Below are 21657 nucleotides of genomic sequence, written 5' to 3' on the forward strand. Positions count from 1 at the left end.
GCCGACCAAGGAGAGAGAACCGGACCGGGTGGGGATGGATGTAGCCGCAGGCAGGTATATTACCTGTGTTTTACCTTCAGCGGTGCTCAACGCGCAGCGTTCTTCCACGATATCTTCGCTTCGCCTTCGAACCGTCTTTCTTCGGACTCAAAGGACTTGTCTTCCGCTACCTTTTCGGGATAATAAAACAGCAGTGGGTGGATACCTGCAAGTAAATTTTTCTATCGTCAAGCACATTCTAACGATTCAACGCGTTTTCTAGTTTTATTGCATCGACCAAGAGGAACGTGTTTCTCTTTCGGAGTTTTCATGGAGATTTCGATGCCTGCAAACACCAATTTCTTTGTGCTCTATGATGCTACCAAATGATTAACATCATAAAATATTCTGTCGAATATTAGACGAAATTAGTGACTAATTAAAGGTGTCGACATTGAGTTTATTGTGACACTTAACAATTGATATTTATAATAAAGTATGTTTATATTAAATATGATATTTGAACAAGCAGCGAGGTCGATGAATGCTGCAGCTACGAATGCACGAGAGTCGAAAGAATTCCAGAAAATGAGAACAGTTTCGCTGTAGCTATCTGTCTGCTTTCATAAAGCATTCCTTTCTTGTTCCTTTACTAAACAATCTCACCACGGTGAGATAAAGTCGATGCAAACGTCAGGGAAAAGCGTGGAATTCCTTGCATTCTATGAAGAAATCGTGAATCCCTTGTCTCTTGTCATTTTAATTGGCAACCTTGATATTGCAATATTCATTTTTTATCATATTGATTAATTTTAGTTTCCCATTAATGTAATGGATATCCGTTGAAGATGTAGTAGCAATAAATGTGGGAAACATCTGCGTATTTGCGAGTTCATAAAAACATAGATATATATAGGCGTATCGGAAACTCCTTCGCGGATAATAACATATCACTCCCATTGGCTTTTCTGAATTTTAAAAACATGGACAAATATAATTATTCTTTTATTGTAGAATACATGTTTTTCTTCGTATACCTGTTCAAATATATCGAACGCATTTTAGCAAACAATTGTTAATAATCAAATTTTTATTCATAATGTGAGGTGTTTGATATACAACTATAATTGAATAAAAACAATTGTATATTTACAGAATTCCTTAGCTTAATATACAATTTTATTTATTATTTTATAACAATGAAATAAAACACGTACACTACGAGGATCAATTGAAGTTCACTAATGAAGGATCATATGGGGAACCCTCGAAGGGAGATCCTTCTGCATCCCACGCTTTTCTCAATACCCTTTCCATTTTCTACAAACAAAAATTTGTATACTAAAAAACTTGTTATTACGGAATCGTAATGATAAATTATGTAACTTTTTACATGTGCTTACAATCTGTTCAGAAGTTGGTTTACCCATAAGCTTTTGTTGATGATTCCACATTAACTCTTGAACTTTCATCTGTTCTTCTGATCCCATTTCATCTAAATTTCTTGAACAATCTATTTTACTCAAATCAATTTTTGGTTCACCGATTATCAATGCTTCCCACCATCGCTCAGAAGCTTTTTCAAAATGAATCTAAATGAAACAAAAGTTATAACGTGCAACTTATATACATATGTACACATATTTAAGATACAATAGAACTCCATTTATCTAAACTTGTTGGAGAGCAAACAGTATAATAATTGTAGTTCATATAATAGGAGCTCGCTAACTACCTGTTATTTTTCTTTCACATAACAGGAATTCACATACAAATTCAAAGTTCAACAAGTAACAATTCAGTTAATCAGACATTAAATAAAGTTTTGTTCAGATAAATGAAGTTCTATTATACTATTTATTAAGATATATTGACTAACGCTAATATGTTGTCCAGGTACTATACTCCACATTGATTCATCTTTTCGAATTTTAAAACGCAATTCTCCTTTGAAAATTGTAGACCATATAAAATAACGACATTCCTCTATTTCTTGATTCTGTTCGACTCTTGATGTTCTTGCTTCTATTTTGATTTCTTTTGAATCAAGATGAACCCTTAAATCTTTTGCTGTTCTTATGCAACTAGGAAGTTTTACAAGCACATCTATATCACTGATAGTTTGTGACCAAGTGTAATTTTCCCTTACTGCACCATTGTAGCTGTCACATGACCTATCCCTCTCAATTGAATGACCAAGTTGATTTGTACTTTCTTTGCACATTTCAATTTCTACTTCGTGATCAACTTGTGGAATAAGGCAATCTTCTTCAACTGTCATTGTTTCGTCATGGTCTTTCTCATTATTTTGGATAATAATGTCCTGTGTGTCCGGAGGATCTGTTCCGCTGGAAAATTTAGAGATGTTCTTCCATTTTTGAAAACTATGCAAGACAAGCTTTTCTGTTGTACCAGTTGGGAATCCAAGTTTTTGATCTGGTCCCGATTCGACATAAAAATCTGTACTATAATTAAATTACAAGTGAGATGATAGACTATATATTATAAAAACAATGCATATTTTTACTACAGTTTGTTTACTTACCATCTATACAAAAATCCAAAAAATGCATCTAGAAAATTTGTAATGTCTCTCTCTTCTTGTAAAATTTGTAAAAATGCTTGATCATGAACAGAACACATTGTGGAGTTCTTTTTAAAATTATTATAAAGGAACGTTCTTTAAGCGATATTTTTAATTTCAATAATAGTTTTATTCGTTAATACCTTGTATGTATTATTAATTTACTTTCGTAAGTAGGTTATATCAAGTATTCCATAAGAAAAACCGTATGGAAATTTCATTTATCACATACGTCACTAATCTTGAAATTTTTATTGACTGTATCTTGTCTTTATCGGATAAATTTCCGTTGTATAGCAACTAAAAGAACTATTGACATTTTCCTTTATAATTTTAGATTCTCCGTTTTTTTGTGTAGGTATGTTATTGAATTGAATGACAAGTGGCATGAATTTATCATAAGCGCCCTCTTTGTTCGATTGAATCAGTATGTTATTTATCTATTTTGACATGTTCGAAAAATAGTGGTGAACAAAAGTATATATAACATATAGTTTAAATATGAAAAGAAAATCACTATAACAGGATAAATAAACATATATTCATGTTCATAATATAGAACAATTTCTTAAACTGTACAATTTTAGAGAGCAAACATTTTACAATTTTTAACCTATTCTCTCAAATAAATCAATATACTCTGAATTTACTTCGGTGTTTATTTAAATTATACAAAATTGTTTCTACGATGACTGATTTACCTGTTTTTACTTCGGAAGTTGCAAAAGGTATTCAAAACTCCTAAGATTTATGATTTTAGTATATACTTTTAAAGATTTACAGTAGATAAAATAATGATTTTCAGCTGTTTTAACTGACGTTCTAACAGCATTAAATACTCCAGAAAATACTCAAAAACTTGCAGAAGCTAAGGAAAATTCTGGGAATGAAATGCTGAAAATGATGCAGTTTGTTTTTCCAATTGTAGTACAAATTCAAATGGATGTTATTAAGAACTATGGTTTCTCAGAAGGTCGGGAAGGTATAGGATTTAAGTGTACTTTCATTTCAGTGATTAAAATTAATTACAATGCAGTTTTCATTATAATTTATTTCTTCTTTTTTTCTGTAGGTACAGTTCAATTTGTGCAATTACTCAGAGCTCTAGAAAGGGAAGACCCTGAGATAGCACAATTACATAGTCAAGTTCGATCATATTTTCTTCCCCCTGTTACTATAAGTTCTTCAACTGAAGCATCTCTTTAAGATAAAATAATTTTTATGTGCAAGCACATTATTATTTTACTTTGTACTTTCTTTTTCCCTACATATAAAACATACATAGAGATCTTTTAATGGTATCTAACTTACAATAGCTTTAATTTTATAAATGCATTGAAGCTTAAACAAAGTTTTACAATTACACTCTGATATATTATTAATTAGAATTTACTACACAAAAAGATATGTACAAGGGATCTTCAAATTAAATATTTAATCAGAAAAATTAAAAATTTTTACATTTATTTGTATAATAATAATAATATTAATAATAATATAATCTACTAAAATATATAATTTCATTCATAAATGTTCATTAAATTTTCTCTGCACTTACACCAATTCTAAAAACTAAACAGTGTTCCATTGTTCGCGTAAAAATGAAGCTGGTGCATTATATCATATACATATAGAAAAATAAAATATTTTTGTTATTATGTTAAAAATGATGTGTCTTACTCATTGAAAACACTAAGGTATTACATCCATTAAACATGACAATCAGTGCTTTTTCTATAAAAGCAGTGAATATAGATCATTTAGTCAATCTTTTCTTTTTTGATTTTGAATTAAGTGAGTTTAAATGCTATTATATAATTCTAACTTCATCGTTTCGCGAACATCCGGATAAATATGTATTAAATATACAATTTCAATCATATAAGCAAGTACATTGAAAATGCATAATGAAAGAAAATTATTAATTTATCAAAGAATAATACAATGGAATTATTTAAGCAATAATTACTTAACAAAATTTTAACCTTGCAGCTCATGTCTAATTTACTTAGGATAAGCAGACAAATATAGTTCCCCTTTGCCAATCATTAAATGTACGAAACTGTTTCTTTGTATAAAATTGTAAAATGCATGGATATCTTTAAAAAGGAAATGCTGAGTTGACATTAAGACTATCAGCAAGATTGCTCTTTTAAAAGTTATTAATAAATATGTATTAATTATTAATTATTTTCTTAGCAAAGTAATTCGTATTTTTCATGGGGTCACAGTGATAGTCATAAAACATGTGAAAAACGTTCACATTATATAAAATGACAAACTCAGCAACAATTTCCTTAAAGATTAAAAAATAACAGATGTAAAAAAGCAGTTTTAGATTTTGTTTAGAATATCCTACACCTTGAAGGGAAAGACTTGACAATTGGGGAACGATATGCTGTAACATATTTACAATCTTTTTCTTTATATAAATCAAGGTACAATTGTAAATTGTTTTGCGTACAAAGAAAGTTAATGCACTTCTTCATTATCAGACCATGTTGCTTCATTAAATTCGACAGTCGAATGAATAAAGACACCGCGTAAGACAATTTCTTTCAAAAATTTCTAAAATACCTATAGAAACCAACATAAGTTTATACGTTCGTAATACATCCCCGTAAAACATTAAAATGCACCGATTTATCATTAATAGGAAATGCACTTTTTTTAGCTACGCTCTTTTTTTGTAGTTGTGGTTAGTTTTCTGCAGTGCACATAAAGCCTGTGAAAATATCTTCGGTAATCGCCCAAACCAAATGCGTAAAATTTCATAACTAAATTGTATATACGTATGTATTTTAACGATATTAGAAGATGATATAATTAATTTTGCAGTCATAAAACTGCACAATCATCTCATCTGCAAATAACCCAAGATGTTATCAAACCAAATAATCAATTAGCAAAAGATTTGTTTTATTATTAGCACACACTCTCTTTTTGCAAGATGAGTATTAGTCAGAAAAGGCATGCTATGACACCAATATTTTTACGAATCACAATCAATGCACGTCACATTAAGCGTATAACACAAATAGAAGAACCCTGTTCGATATAATATACTTCTGTAAATCACGATACAGTCTCACGATCTCGTTAGCTGTAGAAAAGCATGTATATAAATACAAAATAAAGGAAATGATCGTGATATCAATGTTACTTTATAGTCTACAGTACAATGAAAATCTTGTTCAATGATTTCCTATGACCAATTCGAATTGCACTTAAAAAAATATACTACAAATGGAAAAAGTTCTTATAAAATTTCTTGTACCTTGGGAGCGCTTAAACGTCCGAAATTGAAGTATAATCTGTCTTGTAACTTTTATTTCATTTATTATATGTTACCTTCTGGTTATAGATAGTTCCTCCGTCGTTAGTATGCAATAAAATACAAATAATAGAATTATAGCAGATACGAACATTTTTGTACAGTAAAGAAAAATATGTAGAGAAATGTTTTATAGATTTTTCATTAATCATACGGAAATAAATATTAATGTTAGTTGTGTCTTTAAAGACACATAGTTATCTATTGCATTATTTATCATCGGTCCAAATAGATTAACCAGATTATATCAGCGCACCTTTTTCAATCCTTTTCTTGTTACCGATTCGACACTTCGTTATCCCTTTATTATTTGTATCTTGAAATAAAGCTACTTCATAACGTGCGAGATACTTATACCGTACAGGGTTAGCGCTAAAAATGTCGAATACTTTTTAGACCACAGTGCTCTTGATTTTCGACTGACACCTTCAACAATAGTCACCAAGCTACGAAAGGAACGGATTCGCTGTAGTAGTTGTATTCGCTGCCCAAGGATCTTGTCGAATCTGATTAATTGTAGGACGGGGTGGTGGTGTTGCCGTCGCAAATGGATTTGCTGAGTATGACATCGTTGCTGTAAATTTTTATTAATATTAATTTAAAACGCCAAATTGTAATAACTATAATAAATACAGATACAAACAAATCAGGAATATAAACAAATAATTTTTGTTTCTAGCATATCTATAATACACACGGTTTGAATAAAATATGATAGAAATATGAAAATGACGCGGCACGTAAAGTGTTAAACTGTAATCAGTAAATTTCGGTTTTACAATATATAAAATGTTATAATTTTCTTAATATACCATCATTTTTTTGCTGAAAATAAAATCTATCCCAATATAACTTTAATACCATACTCGAACACAATATTTGAATCATGCATTCATGCAATATTATTCACCACCTTAAAAGTACTCACGAATTTACTTCCAATGAAACGCTATTTTTCGAACAAAATATATTACAAATAACATAACCCATTATTTGTTTCCATAAGGCTCGAATTAAAATCACAGTAATGTAGTTTAATCAAATAGTTCTTTTTTCTTCTTCTTTATTAAACAATTATATATACATACAATAAATTCTATAGGTTTCACCATTTGTATTTTAAAATTAAATGTCTAAATCTTTTGTATGGTATATGAAAGATTATATTCGAAATAAGGCGTTACCTGCAGGAGTAGGCGTTGCTGATTTGATCGCAGAGGTACTGACAAGATTATCAAGATTAACAAGTGCGGAGTTCTCTCCGAGAAACGATTGTGGTGTTTTTTTAACAGCTCCTGTACTAGTGGGAAGAGTTTCTGCTATGCTCCCCAAATCAAACGGATCTGGTGATAGCGTACTTACTGCAATCAATTGAAAAATCAATAAATAAATTATTCATATGATTAATAACAATAAACAAAATTCATTAATAAATACCGTTATTCGCAGTTTGCAGACTAGATCCAGGTTTATTCCTGTTAGTAATTACATCAAATTCATCTAAATCGCTCAGTGGACTGGCTGCAGAACTGGTCTGATTTCCGATGGAAAAGTTGTTAAGACTAGGGCCAGTACCGTTGAAGTCGTTATTAGTTGTATTGAATGTAGCTGTTGAAGTTGTAGGCAGATTAAAGCCTATGTTTTGTGGCGATTGTGCCGCAAAACCAATGTTTTGCGTTAAGGTAGGATTGTTAAAAGATGGAGATGCAGATGTCATACCTTCTCGGGTAGCCTAAATAATTTGACACAAAAATATTAATATATTATATACATGTGTATAAATATATATATGAAAATAAATTGATAGAGGTAGCATAGAAATTTAGAGCACTTAGAAGACATAGAAGTTAAAACAATAAATGTTTTACCGGCTTTTTATTTGTATCAGCTTCAGTAGCAGTAGTAGTAGCAGAAGGTATTGGTGACCAAGGATCTGTGTTAGGCGAAGTTGTAACTGTTACAGGCGATGATGGAGGCGCCCGCCAGGAATCAGCTGTAGCATCTAAAATCAAATTAATTATAAAATGATCATAAATTACATTCATACGATTTAGTAAACATTAAAATTCTTTTTCAATAAACTATACTTGGTTTTTGCGATGGAATGGGAGCCCATGGATCTATCGCAGGTGATGTACTGCTTGTTGTAGGAACGCTCCACGGATCGTTTTGTGGCTATATAAAAAAAATAACACGTAAATTTTTTATGTAACTTTCAATAAACTTTCAATACGATTATGCTATGATTTATCAATACAATGTTTGTTGTGTTACTCGAACATACCTTATATGGATAGAATTGAGATATATCCAAAGACTGTTGTGTAACATGCAAAAGGTATGCAATGTCGTGTTTATCATGCAATAGGCAAATGTATAAACTTAACTAAATATAGAATAACATACTTGAGGTCTTGGCGGAGGTGGCGTAATTGGTATACCCCAAGGATCGGTTTTTACATTGTATCCGCATGCTTCTTCTAAGTTTACATCCAACAAATCTAGCATATGACTTTGTTTCTCAGTTTGCGGAGCTCTGAAATTAATGTATTTCTTTAGGCAAAACCAAAATGGACTCTTTGATAACTGAAAAAAAGTTAAATCTAATTTAATGTCTACTAACTTAAAATCTTGTTGACTTTGACTAAGAGCTAATTGCAATCTGACGTCATCACTACGTCTTCTTTGTTCTTCTTGCTCTGCTTCTTCTCTCGACATTGCCAAAGCTAATTGTAACTGTAATTCTTCTTCACCTACTGTTTGTGGTCTTGCAGCTTCTAATTCAGCTAAAAAGTGCGCAAATTATAATCAATTATATTATTAAGTTACATACCTGTAAAAATATATATTAGCAGAAAAGATTATAAGCATTTAGTAAATATTTACTCTTACGTCTAGTTGTAGTTTCAGATCCCAGGCGACAAGGTTCCCAATCCTGAAACTGAACATGAAAAAAGAAAAAAGGAAAAGAAGAAAATGCTTATTTAAAGAATTTTTGGCATTGTTAAACTTTTCTATCTTCATATCAATGTATACTTACATCGCTGCTTACAGGTGACATGGTGTCTAAACCATCACTACCAAATCCACTAACTGATTGTGCAAATCTTTCTTTTGCTTTCAATGCTCTAGCTCTTTCATTTCTTAATCTTTCATCATCTTTTAATAAGGCCACTAGTTGCTTTGCTTTTTCTCTTACATTCACTCCTTGATCCTTAGATCCTTCCATGTATTGAAAATCTGAATAAAGACAACTTAACTTTACAGGCTATCAATTTGTATTAGTATTTTATGTTAAATTTTATAGTATAAAGCACAAAATTATATACCTTTCAATGTTTGGATGGCAAAAATATTTTCTTTACATTGCTGTGCAACTTTTTCTGTGCCTGTTTTAATAAGATATTCTAGAAGAACTAAAGCTTTGTACACATGTCGCCAATTTTTACCATGATCATTTAATCTTTTCCATAACATTTGCATAATCTCAGTAAAAGCTACAACATTATATGTTAAATCTGCAATTTCTGCCATAAGAGTACTACTTGGACCCCAAGGATCGTTACTGGTGGCTTTGCGTACAGCTTTCTGCATACATAAAAAAATTTTATTCTCTAATATGTAAAATAGTATGTTTGTAATATGTAAAATATTATTTATTTACCTGAGCATTGCTATAGTTATGGGCAAGATTAACAATATCTCGCCTGATACCTGCCAAATTCACCTGCATGACGTCTTGACCTTGTCTTCTCATCTAAAAGATTACCACTTCATATTATAAGCAGGTAGTAATATTCCTATATCTTCTAGAAGCCCATACTTATCATCATATATATATACACATTTATGTCAGTTACATTTAATATATGTGCTAATGATTCCCAATGCAACTGAAATATAAGTTTAGTCATATTTATTTAAAAAAATTATTTTAGACAAAAGCTGGTAATAAATATGGGCAATCACTTAATATCAAAGCCATGCGACTAAATATGCATTAGTAAGAAAATAGGAAACTCATTGTAAAGTTCTTATATTACTCTACTTTTACCAAATCAACATTACTACTTTCTATTTGGTTAGTAGTAAGATGGATGAAAGTAACTAAAGTAAAAGTGTGATTAATACAAAAGTAAAGAAATCCTCTTCAGTGTTGTTCTTTTATCTTAGATATGGCATTACTGTGTAATTTAAAAATTATATACCAAACAAAATGCTATAAAATAATGCAACACAACAAACTGTTATTCTTATGTATATAAAGCTCTAAAGCAAATTAATTTCTTTTGAGATGTGCCTATATAAATGTGTACTCAAGATAAACAATTTTTAACTAAATCAGTACATTTTATATTGTATATTTGTGTACATTAATTGTAATTTGTATTATCATAATAATTCTTTTTAAAAGAAAAGTTTTACCACAGCCAGTCAAGCTTCCTTATAAGAAACATTTAAAAATTATTTTCATAATAAACATAACATTAATGATTTTTTTAAATAATTTGATGCAATACTGACTTGCATAATGTGCAGAACTTATCATCATTACATAATTTCGCAAAAAATAAAACATGAATGATTTCAAGTATGTGCTGTAATTGTATTACTAAATACTATAATCCTTGTATATTTTTACATATACAGGATGTTATATCTTATTACAATTATTTCAAAAATTTACTGCATCATAGAAACATGTTAAAGGGTTCTTTAAATAAACAGATTGTAAGTCCTAAAATGTTCATCATTTTTAAATTTTTATCAACACCCTGTATATCACTTATTAATGTAGTTTGCAAAACATTGATCTACTTTATTTGTTCTTTAAACATTTTCTAACAATATAATTGATTAGTAAAGTATTAACAATTGTTATTTTGTTAACTGTGGCCAGTTAATAAAATTTACCTTCTGCATAGCCATTGTTGGCATATGAAATATGGCTGGGGTCGTTGATGAAGCTAGTTCTTGTCCACAAATATAGAAAACTCCCAAACACTTTTCGAATCACAATAAAATCCTAGACTATTAGATAGTTTAATAAATAAATAAGAAACATTTGTTACATTTACCTGTCAATGATGAATAAATTCTTATTTAATATGATATATAATTAAATGATAATACAATTAACTGAGAGCATTTTGAGTGGAACTTTAATAACATTACTAATTATTATGCAAATAAATATTGCACAGAATACTGCATTCTTTATTTTTCTAATGCAATATATATTACAAGTATATGAAGCTAAATAAAATACATGTATAGTTATTTGATACACAATACTATTAATTGTAAGTTGTACTATAAATTTTGTACTGTACATAGAAGAATAGCATATGTAAGAACTGCTTATGAACTAAATAGGCACAACTCATGTTGATCAGTATATAAAATTCATTTTCTTTTGGCTGTAAATGTTTTTTTAAGTACTATACAGGGCATATAGCTAAAGTGTTATAGAAATATTTAATTAAAAATAATAACATTTTACCCTATACGTACTTAACATTGCTATCACTATAATAATGTAAAAGTGGAACAATATAATAATAAGATAGACTTAAAGAAAATTTTGTTTCGCTAAAGAAGAAAATATCACTATCTGTAAAATACTATACCATATATTAACAAATTTAATTTCATATAAAGCAATCTTGTAAAAAAAAAGAATACAAGATTAAAAACTTATAAACTTACTCAATTCTTTTACAGACAAATGCAGTTATGAAAAAAACTTTAAAATAATTAAAAAATTAAATAAAACTCACAAATTTGCATAGTCTGTAGTTTATATTTAGAACTGTCACAGGCTTTTGAATATAAGCCATGCCCTTTTAATAAAGCATTCTGACAATAGATCAGAGTTGCAGTTTTTGTGCAATATTGATATTAAATTATTTTGAAAATATAAAATATTTGATTATATATACATATAATGATTGAAACTACTTTCTTTTCTTTTAATAGCAATATCTCTTGCAAGCATTTTATTAAAGGAAATCAAAATAGAAATCAAAGAAGAAGAATTTCTTATATTGGAAAAAAAAAGAACTTGACCCAAACTACTGTTTTAAAAAATAATAGGCTACATGCAACAGTGAAGAAGAATAAAATTACTTACGTTGATATAATGGAGGATTCAAATTCTCCTTTAAAAAAGCCGTGTTATTAAACTGAAAAATGAGAAAATATCTTTATCTTTCTATTATGCATCTTATCTTATCACTACATACATAGAATAAATTTTCTACAAAGGAGATGATAATACATTTATTTAACAAATTCTGTATGATTACATCAAACATAGAATTAATTTTGTTTAATACAGGTATTTAAAAAAGACAAATGATTAACGAAAAGATATACATGAATAAAGCTATATACTGTGTGTACCTAAGATTATCATCGTATGGTTTCTTTAAGACAGTTAAAACATATTATATCTATTAATGACCATGAAACTATTGATTTCTATTTTCTTTATATCATAATTTCTAATTTTCAACAAATTTAGATAAATAATAATACATTTTTTTAATAAAAACTAACATACAAAAATAAAGATAATATAATAATATTTTATTAAAAATATTATTGATATTTGCAATGACTATACTTTTATAAATATTAACTTTAGACATTCAATATGATAGCTCGATACTTCGTTTTGCTTATTGAAGTCTGAACAAATTATTTCTTTGTCTCACAAAAAAGCTCATTACTGCATTCTTCCCTATATGATTTGAAAGCTTAAATCGACCGAGACATCGACACACATATGCACGTTAAAATGACAATCATACGCTACACAAATATCAGTTAATGATTTCTTCGGATAGATTTAAAAGAACAATGTCGTGAAACGTGTATACTATGGGCTATCTTTCAGATATAACTAACACAATAGATATACGTACACTGGCTTAGGTGCAAGACTAATCCATGAAAATGCGTGATATGTCAATTTCGAAACTATCTATGCTTTCTCATGCTCGGGCGTGACTTTGTAATACTGCACTTTTTCCGATCCGTTTCATATACAGGTTAACATAGAATAAAATAGAGGGAACGAATTAACGAAAGAAAACACATTACGATTAGAAGATATCTAAGAACACTATTATGCTGTCGAAATGGAATCAAACTTATACGCTTTTATTCTACGGACTATACCACTTATACTAACACATTAATGACAATCTGTTTCTGTAAATTTATTCGCAACTCTCTATAGAACTTTGTACTCACCGTAATATATACTGGAAATTTAATGCACTAATTTCAACGGAAATAAGAAACAAAATAACATAAAACTCTTATGACAAGTCCATTCACAGGCACTGACGAATTAGAAGTTACGAGGCAAGATGGCGCTGAAAAATATTTCCTTCTTTACAGTTTCGCACTCTGTGGTAATTTTAGAGAAGATTTAACATTTGGTTTGTTTCATGAAACTAAATGTATTTCGATTTGTTTGTCAATAAGTGCATACCTGTTCTACAAGAAATGTAATAACAATCCACGTACTACGTGATTTTTTATTGAAACAAGAAATTTGTCAATGAAGAGTTGTCTCTCTTTATATAACTTTAAGGACGATTTTCATAACGCGATTTTCTATGCATAGCTATATCAAATGAAAACGTAGCCAGCGTTTAACAATTGAAAACGTTGGAGAAGGTGTAGTAAGTACGAAAACAGAACGTACTTAATGAATAAATCTATGATGTATGCGCATACCATCATATGCGACCCCTTCAGGTTTCAATTGTTGATTGAAATATTCTGTTTTCAAACTGACAATATTTCGTCGATATTACTACCCTATAACAATTAGAGACAAAACAAGAAGTGAATAAAAACTTGTTACTCTTACGTGATATTGTTATCGTCACGTTGATTAAAATATATCTAAATGAAGTATATGAAGAAGTAAACGTCAGCATTCGAACATAACCTTAGTCTTTGTTATTTAAGTGGAATTGGTATTACTATTCTAATAATTATTTTCTTTTGAGAATTATTTGTTATAAACACATCATTCCAAAATGAATATAAGATTATTAAAAGATCCTGCTACTGTAAGTAGTCGTATATTTGTGGGTCATTTACAAACTGATGATATGACTAAAGTTGAGTTGGAAGAACATTTTTCAAAATATGGGACAGTTGTTGGTTCTTCGATAAACCGAGGTTTTGGCTTTGTTCAATTTGAAGAAGAACAATCTGCTCAAAAAGCTATCCAAAATGAAGATGGAGCAATGTTCAAAGGCAGAAGAATAGGTATTTTCATGAATGATTCCTATTTTGTTTGTTTCCTATTATTCCTATTATTTTATTTTTGTATTTAATAATGCAATTTTCCACTTATTTCTTTGTTGCTATTTTTACAATAATATATATTAACACATTTTATTAAATATTTCTTTAAATAGATGTTAGACCAGCAAAAAAAGATAATCAATCCAGTGGAGGTGGTGGAGGTGGAGGAAAACAATTAGGAGGACCCAATAATCAATTTAATTCTGCCAATAATCATTTTAATGCTGGAAATGACCCTTTTAATAGTGGAAACCAGAATTATGGAGGAAATTCAAATTTCAATACTAATCAAAGTTTTGGTTGTGATTCACAGTTAAGCGATAATCAGAAAGTAAATAATATGCAAATTCGAAGTGGTGGAAATGATCCATTTGGGGATGGAAATCAGAATAGAGATAATGTGAATGATCAATTTGGAAATCAAAATAGAAACAATGGGAGTGATCAATTTAACAATATAATGCAAAATAAAGGGAACAGTAATTTTAATCCAAATAATCAGAATAGAAGTGGTAATGATCAATTTAATCAAAACAGAGGTGGTAATCAATTTGGACTAGGTGGAAACCAAAATAGGCCTGGTGGAAACCAAAACCGAAATGCAAATAATCAGAATCAAAGCGGTGGTGGAGGTGGCATGAATAGCGGTGGGAGTGGTCGACCAAGAGGTAGTAGAGGTGGAAAAAATCGAAATAAAAATAGAGATAATTCAGGTGGAAATAACTTTAGAGATCGCAGTCCTATTAATAGAGGTAATCGTTTAGATGATAAAGGTGGTAGAGATTGGGAACATAAACAAGGGGATAGATTAAGAGGGAACAATTTTGGCAGAGATTCATTCAATGATAGTAATAACCGTTATGAAGATTTTAAAAATTCTGCTCCTAGAGATATGAATATAAGTTTTAAGTAAGTTAAGAATATTTTTATGTTTCCTTCTTGTACAATAATTGTTTATTAATATCAATATTTTTGTTTAACAGTAATACAAATACATCAAATGAATACTCAAATGCAACAACTGAGAAAAATGACTGTGAAATTATTGTTGTTAACAAAGCATTAACGTAAGTATAAAAATAATTTAGTTTGCTTTTTGATTGTTGAATGCTTTTGTAATTAATTTTTATAAATAGGGAATATGCGGAAAGTATCGAAATGAGGTTGAAAAAAATTGGTTTAACAGTTGATTTATTATTTCCAAATGAGGATGTACTTCTAAGTAGAGTTTTAGGAAATATTGCCAGTCGGGGATGTTTATATGCAGTCGTAGTTACACCAATAAATCAAGAACATCATTCCCTAACTTTAAACATTCTTCATGGTTTACCCCAGGGTAGGTTTCTTAATAACTTTATTAAAATGTCTAAATCATTGTGTTAATAAAATCTCATTTTTCTGTACAGAACATAGAAATATGCTTGTTGAAGATGCTATTAATCTAATATCACGAGATTTTGTTAATTACAAAGCTGGTGGACGATCGGTTCCATTGAATACACCTTTTGCAAACGAACGGCATCCTGATGCTATTCAGGTTCTTTTAAACATGCTGGCTGATAATCATCAGTTAACAGTATTGCAATATGATCGTGTTATAAAATATCTCGAAATTAAACGTGAAGAACAAGTACAAGTTGAATTGGGGGATGTAAAAGATTTACCAGCCACGACGACGATAACAGTCAGTGATCCGAAACAAGCAGAATTACAATCTAGGATACTTAATATCCTAAACAGTAATAAAACAACTTCATCTGCACCAACACCTAGTCCAGTACCAGCGCCTACTACAACACCAGTACCCGTTCCGCCAACTGCTTGGGGAACAGGTAAAATTTGTATAATTTTACTATTTAAGCATAAACAAAATGTAAATACTATCTTATTATTTTATATCAAATTTCTATTATTATAACATTACTCATAAATTAGCAGAACATACATTTTAAAAGTATAATGGATTTTGAGTTTACAAAGTTCGTTATCAATCTTCATTCCAGTGATTTTTTGAAGTAATTAATTTATTAACAAAAATTCCTTTGCTAAGGTATTGAAAAGATACGCATACTATAAGTGCAATAATATTGTGTTTTACTGCAATATGTACTTCTGTTTGTTACAAAAATACTGCTACCGATTTATTCGTTACGTAAAAACAGCAGTATTATAAATAGAAACCATATCGCGTTTTTAACCTGAGGAAACAGACCTATTGCAACTTTTTGCATTTTTAAAAAGGTCGTTATGGGTGTATCTTGCGGATTTTAGATCACCTATTTCTTATTTTCTTTTCTGGATTTGTTTGTGTATCTTTCATGAACATATCCAAAGAAAATGTTTAAAATTTAAATCGTGTATATAAATTCTTAATGATGGCGTTTGAAAGCTATTCGATGTTGACAAAAAAACGTAAAGTTTGTCTAAGAAATTTTTAGACAAATAATTTCAGGTAAAATTTTAATATAAATATTGAGCACGAGTGATCAAAAAACACAAACGAACTTCGTACGCTTTGGGTTTCTGATCAAGTTCTTCGTGCGTGTAGTGCTACTGTGCTGCTTACCATACAATCCAGTGATCAAAGCGAACGAACTTCGAATATATATATTGCTGGTATTACAACTGCTAACTTCATGAGTACATCATATTATGCCAGCAGCATCAACTGCGTCAACAGCATCCACAACTACTACTACTACTACGGGAGTTTCACCGTCACCTCTGCTAAACGATCCGACAGTTCAAAAGGCACTTGACAGTCTATTGCAAGGCAATTTACTCAAAAGCATCGGTGATCAGCAACCAACTACAACTTCAACACCTCTGTTTGCTGCTTTTTCGAATATCGGACGATTTTAATTTATTTCAATTTTATTTATCATATAATAAATAATTGGGGGTTTGGATCTCCTTTATTTTTCTGACATTCATACTCTTTCTGATGAATAGTCACACTTGTTTTAATAACATGGAAGTTTTATGAAAGCATTTGATAAAAAATTAGAATACTAACAGGATTGCATTCAGGATAATTGTGATATTTGCCTCTGAAAAAATGTTAGCATGCTTTTATATGTATTAAAAAAAGTATATTTTAAATATAGAATTCATAATGCTTTGTAAATTCTATAGATGTTATCTGCATAGTTCACAAATACTTTTGTGTGTATAATGGTTCAGTCTTTTTACTTTTAGAAAAGAAATATTTTAGTTTACTATATTTCACATAAAGTTAACGATGGAGAAATTAAATATTAAAGAAATTTAATTTTATTTTCTCTCGTGGTAATTCTCTTTTCTATTACTATACAACTAGGCTTTGAATACTCTTTGAATATATTAACAGGTTTAAAATATAATCGAATATTATATTTTATTGATAATTAAATAGTTTCTTATGATATAGACTATTTCAATATGTAACGTACTGAAGTAGTAATCAACAATTTGATTAGACAATTTATTATCCTTAACTTAATATATAGAATTTATTATATTGTAATTTTAATGAATTGCCATGATTATTTCTATTACTTCTACAGTTTTTAATAATGTAAAGTATTCTTTATATGTGAATATAAAGCATTTGATTTTTATAATGGATTATGTAAGATACACAATATATCAATTTTTCTATTGCGTTATTAGAAATACACGTATTATGATGAAGATTGTTTAATTTTTACTCATTCATCAATTTCATTATCTCTGTTATATTTTTTCCTTCATATTTATGTTATTACACACATTTCTATTAGTTTGAATATTTACACAAATGTATTGTGTATAAGAAGCACATTTTCTTAGGAACTAGGTAAATATCATGTATAACTTCAATAAAATGTTTTTAGGAATATTTCATGTCTTTCATTAATAATGTAGTATGATGTTGATGTCTCTCTTATGGGTCTAAAAACAAGAAAATATATTTATGAAATTGAGTTCCAATTTTAAGTGTCTAATACATTACATTTTTACATACCCTTGCAGCCCCAAACAATTAATATGTAATTATTATAAACCAGCTTAAGCCATGGATTTACAAGCAGCCTTATTAGATTTATAAGCAAGAAATGAGTGTACAAAGTGAAGCATTTAAATAAAGGTGGTTTGCAGGATATAAAGCATAGTGTTAAGAACTCACAAGTAAGTGAAGCTACAAATATAAACCAGTATAAGCAAGTTAACTGTCTATTTACTTAAATTTACCTAAGTAATAACTCTTCAGGTATTGTTCCGCATGTACTATTTCTTCACACGGCTGGGATACCTTCTTATATAATATATCAAGGACTGACTTTACTGCATCAATATCATACATATTTTTTACCAGTCTTTGCTTATAAGGTTTTAATCTTTCTACAAGCTCTTTATTTTTTTTGATAGAACCAATGTGTTTTTGCAAAATTTCATCGTACGTTGGCCAATCAAATGCACACGCGATACAATCGCATTCAAAGAAATAGTCTTGTATTATTTTTTCTCTTCTTTCAGATTTTGTCATATATGCATATGCAGCACCATAATTTGTGAATATTTGATCTCCAGGATATATTGGTCTTAGAGCGCGAGTAATCATTGTTAGCTCTTCAAAATGACGAAATGTATTTGGTGCGCAAGAATGGTTGTACAAACTATGTGTTACATATAATCCTGAACCTATTTTAATTCCTGGTTCTTGTTGCACCTAAAAATAAGTTAATTATAATATAAAAGTGCTTTAAAATAATTTCCATATATATATATATATGTATTATCTTCTAAATAAATTACTGAAAAACAATTTGAAGACATTATAACACAGGCGCGAAACATAAGGCTTCCAGAGAATATGATCTTTGGATAATTGCTAATATCTTTTAATTGGTCCACTTCATATTTATTGCAGAAGAAATTAGTCTGAGTGGCTAAGAGGATAGCTGCAAGAGCTGAGATACAAGCAAAAGCACTGATTCCAATAAGTGGTCGCGTTGTCATATTGGTAGCGAGACTCAAAGCAGATCGTGCGCTGGTACTGTCCAATATGCCTTCATCTGTAAATCCTGCAGATCTGTTATCTACAAAAGAAAAATATTTTGTAAAATCTAGAAATGAATAGTATGTTATGGTTGAATTCTTGTTTTCTCCTATAATTATTTTATTGTCTTATAACTCAAGTTTTGTCTTACATTATTTTATTTTAGCTATAAAATATGAATGTTCTTCCTTACCTGGATTAGATTCAGCGAGCTCCATATCCACTCGCAGTTCATCAAATTTCTTGCCCTTTGATGTTACTACAATGAGAAATCTAATAATTTTGGTAAGCATTCGTATCTTATCTTTATCAACATTAAGTAAGTTTCCTACTAATGCCATAATTGGACATTCTATTTGATGAGCCATTTCCCAAGCTAATTTTCTACACTTTTCTGAACAGTATTGAGCCACAGGACAGTGTGAGCAAGGAATTAAATTATAGCTTCTTGATAAACAGTGATGACAATGTGTATAATATCTGTAACTTATATAAGTTATATATGATAGTAGATATATTAATATAAATAGATTTACCTTTGTGTATAAATAACATAAGCATATGGATTTTCAATAGTAATTATATCTCCTGGTTTAAATTCTTTTGTAGCTACTAAGTGACGCCCATATTTTTCAGAAAAAGAAATGCTGATACCGTCACTAGCAGCAGGAGCCTCTTTACTTGGACCATAAGTTAACTTTAAAGGACCTTCATCAGCTAAGTATCTTAACTGTTTTTCCTTATCATTATCTTTGGATAGTCCATTAGAATCATTGATTGAATCTTTCTTTTCATTGATGCTAAAATTTTTACTCAAATCTTCTGAAAGTTTAACATTTCCATTTCTATATCTTACACCTCCAGGTTCCTCATTTATATTTTCTGATAAACACATATTCTTAAGTGTTTCTATATCAATATGATCATCCTTTGTAAGTTGTAATCTTTTCTTAATTTCTTCGATAGCCTTGGCTGCCCTTTCTTTCAGATTTTTTCTTTTTTCTTCTGGATATCCAAGACTTAAAGCAGCATCAATATCTATCAAACATTCTTTGAACATTTGTTTTCTATATAAAGCAGCAGACCGATTGGCATAAGCATATGACATAAGTTCATTATCATTTGCATATGCTAAACTCATTGTATAATATTTTATAGCTTCATTATCATCACCCATTACAAAATGTTGGTTTCCTAAGATTTTTCAAGTATAATATCTGAACAAATTACTTATATTCATTTATAATACATTGATAATATTTACTACCTTCTTCTCTATAGTGGATAGAGTCTTCCTCATTTTTTACTTCAGGAATTAATTCTGGAAATTGAGACTTTACCATGTTTTGTAAAATATGACCAATAAGAGATTCACATTCTTTTTGTAAACCATACCCTGCATGTGATATATTAGTTTGTTTCAAATTTAATACTAATTCCTTTGCTATATCCATATTGCTCTGGAAAAATCTTGTTACATAAAAAATATATATTATAATATTTATAAGTATTTTTAAAATTAATTAAAATTATACATAGATAAAAATAAATTTATTATATAAATTTTTTATGTAAATGTGTATGATATGTTTCATAAAAATGAAGAATAAAGAGAAACCTGATTGTTCATATATTACTTGTACACTAGATAAAAAGGTACTGAATGGACTGTAGTGTTAACTATGTACTGGTTGAAGCAAAACTGAGAGGTGAAACTAAAATTACCTCAAGTGAGTTGATAGAGGGAAGCAGAAACTGTATGACTATGTAACCAAGTTTTAAATCATTTGTTAAATTAGACAGATTAGAAATTACTTATATAAAAGTTATAAAGATGCCTAAACCTTTATATTTCATACATAGAATATTTAAATATTCTCTTCATTTTTATCTGTAAAAGGAATTTAAAAATTTGAAACAACTGAATTTTTTAAGCAAGCTAATATGTTATATATTTTATAATATACATTTCAAGTTTTTTATTTCATCATCCTTTGCTGGTATCTTTTAAGTTAATGTCGTTACATTTATTAAGTACAATTTGCAAAAATAGTTATGTTTAACATAATTAAAATATTACATATTAACAAGAAAAAACACAAAAAATCTAAAGTTTATAGTTATTTAAACAATATAGATGTTAGAAATCGTTTTTTTTTTCAGTCATATTGCATGAGCATTTTATAATGAGAACAATTTGGCATCAATCCAGATATGAAGCTGCTAGAGCGTTGAAGTTTAAATACAGTCTTTAATTAGATATACATATATATATATACATGAGATATACATGAGCACTAATATTTATATAAGCAATAGTTAATGTTTAATATATCTAATAAAATATAATAATTGGATACTATAGCAATGAATTTAATATCATCAGAAAGGTAAAAACAACTTTAA

The 21657-nt window shown here is 29.2% G+C and overlaps 5 protein-coding genes across 28 annotated transcripts in view; 2 read left to right on the plus strand and 3 right to left on the minus strand.

Moving 5' to 3' along the window:
• Nucleotides 1–4017, plus strand: part of LOC139997976 (protein C10) — a 28106-nt gene extending 24089 nt beyond the window's left edge. Inside the window, exons 2-4 of one of the 6 annotated variants that reach the window (XM_072022142.1) lie at nt 2922–3291; nt 3369–3545; nt 3636–4017. In XM_072022142.1, the coding sequence (XP_071878243.1) occupies nt 3252–3291; nt 3369–3545; nt 3636–3769 (351 nt within the window). In that variant the 5' untranslated portion in view covers nt 2922–3251 and the 3' untranslated portion in view covers nt 3770–4017. Of the gene's footprint in view, nt 1–2921; nt 3292–3368; nt 3546–3635 lie in introns of those variants that run through there. The other 5 variants (XM_072022143.1, XM_072022144.1, XM_072022139.1 and 2 more) reach the window with 5 other exon arrangements.
• On the minus strand, nt 1107–2939 carry LOC139997964 (nudC domain-containing protein 3). 2 transcript variants are annotated; one of them, XM_072022117.1, is made up of 4 exons: nt 2525–2939; nt 1859–2439; nt 1383–1571; nt 1107–1299 (listed from the first exon to the last, which is right to left on the minus strand). In XM_072022117.1, exons 1-4 carry the CDS (start codon nt 2550–2552, stop codon nt 1207–1209), a joined length of 891 nt encoding a protein of 296 aa, XP_071878218.1. In that variant the 5' UTR covers nt 2553–2939; the 3' UTR covers nt 1107–1206. The 2 variants fall into 2 exon arrangements, with proteins under 2 accessions (XP_071878218.1, XP_071878216.1); XM_072022115.1 differs by having other exon boundaries at nt 1859–2444; nt 2525–2938.
• Nucleotides 4011–13503, minus strand: Lqf (epsin homolog lqf). 14 transcript variants are annotated; one of them, XM_072022072.1, is made up of 17 exons: nt 13402–13503; nt 13158–13316; nt 12827–12921; nt 12031–12082; nt 10812–10928; nt 9562–9654; nt 9227–9485; nt 8938–9137; nt 8784–8838; nt 8521–8683; nt 8304–8433; nt 8182–8214; nt 7985–8072; nt 7766–7899; nt 7335–7629; nt 7082–7258; nt 4011–6471 (listed from the first exon to the last, which is right to left on the minus strand). In XM_072022072.1, the coding sequence occupies exons 5-17, from the start codon at nt 10833–10835 to the stop codon at nt 6344–6346; spliced, it is 1779 nt and encodes a 592-aa protein (XP_071878173.1). In that variant the 5' UTR covers nt 10836–10928; nt 12031–12082; nt 12827–12921; nt 13158–13316; nt 13402–13503; the 3' UTR covers nt 4011–6343. The 14 variants fall into 14 exon arrangements, with proteins under 14 accessions (XP_071878173.1, XP_071878187.1, XP_071878174.1 ...); XM_072022086.1 differs by lacking the exon at nt 13402–13503 and having other exon boundaries at nt 7335–7505; nt 7617–7629; nt 13158–13204; XM_072022084.1 differs by lacking the exon at nt 13402–13503 and adding an exon at nt 6826–6846 and having other exon boundaries at nt 6324–6471; nt 13158–13204.
• A 62-nt stretch (nt 13504–13565) lies between these two features.
• Nucleotides 13566–19536, plus strand: Neos (nuclear receptor coactivator protein neosin). Of its 3 annotated transcripts, none has more exons than XM_072022056.1 (7): nt 13566–14192; nt 14345–15140; nt 15215–15298; nt 15368–15567; nt 15638–16063; nt 16894–19331; nt 19418–19536. In XM_072022056.1, exons 1-6 carry the CDS (start codon nt 13958–13960, stop codon nt 17091–17093), a joined length of 1941 nt encoding a protein of 646 aa, XP_071878157.1. In that variant the 5' UTR covers nt 13566–13957; the 3' UTR covers nt 17094–19331; nt 19418–19536. The 3 variants fall into 3 exon arrangements, with proteins under 3 accessions (XP_071878157.1, XP_071878156.1, XP_071878158.1); XM_072022055.1 differs by having other exon boundaries at nt 13645–14192; nt 16891–19331; XM_072022057.1 differs by having other exon boundaries at nt 13645–14192; nt 19123–19331.
• On the minus strand, nt 17928–21521 carry LOC139997949 (SET and MYND domain-containing protein 4). 3 transcript variants are annotated; one of them, XR_011803153.1, is made up of 7 exons: nt 20870–21521; nt 20519–20721; nt 19788–20445; nt 19445–19731; nt 19008–19291; nt 18217–18921; nt 17928–18143 (listed from the first exon to the last, which is right to left on the minus strand). XR_011803153.1 is itself a non-coding variant. In XM_072022060.1 (7 exons), exons 2-7 carry the CDS (start codon nt 20703–20705, stop codon nt 18136–18138), a joined length of 1902 nt encoding a protein of 633 aa, XP_071878161.1. In that variant the 5' UTR covers nt 20706–20721; nt 20870–21521; the 3' UTR covers nt 17928–18135. The 3 variants fall into 3 exon arrangements, 2 of the variants coding, with proteins under 2 accessions (XP_071878161.1, XP_071878160.1); XM_072022060.1 differs by having other exon boundaries at nt 18444–18921; XM_072022059.1 differs by having other exon boundaries at nt 17928–18921.
• Nucleotides 21522–21657: the final 136 nt, after the last annotated feature.

The sequence above is a fragment of the Bombus fervidus genome, chromosome 2 (assembly GCF_041682495.2).
Source record: "Bombus fervidus isolate BK054 chromosome 2, iyBomFerv1, whole genome shotgun sequence".
Lineage (NCBI taxonomy): Eukaryota > Metazoa > Arthropoda > Insecta > Hymenoptera > Apidae > Bombus > Bombus fervidus.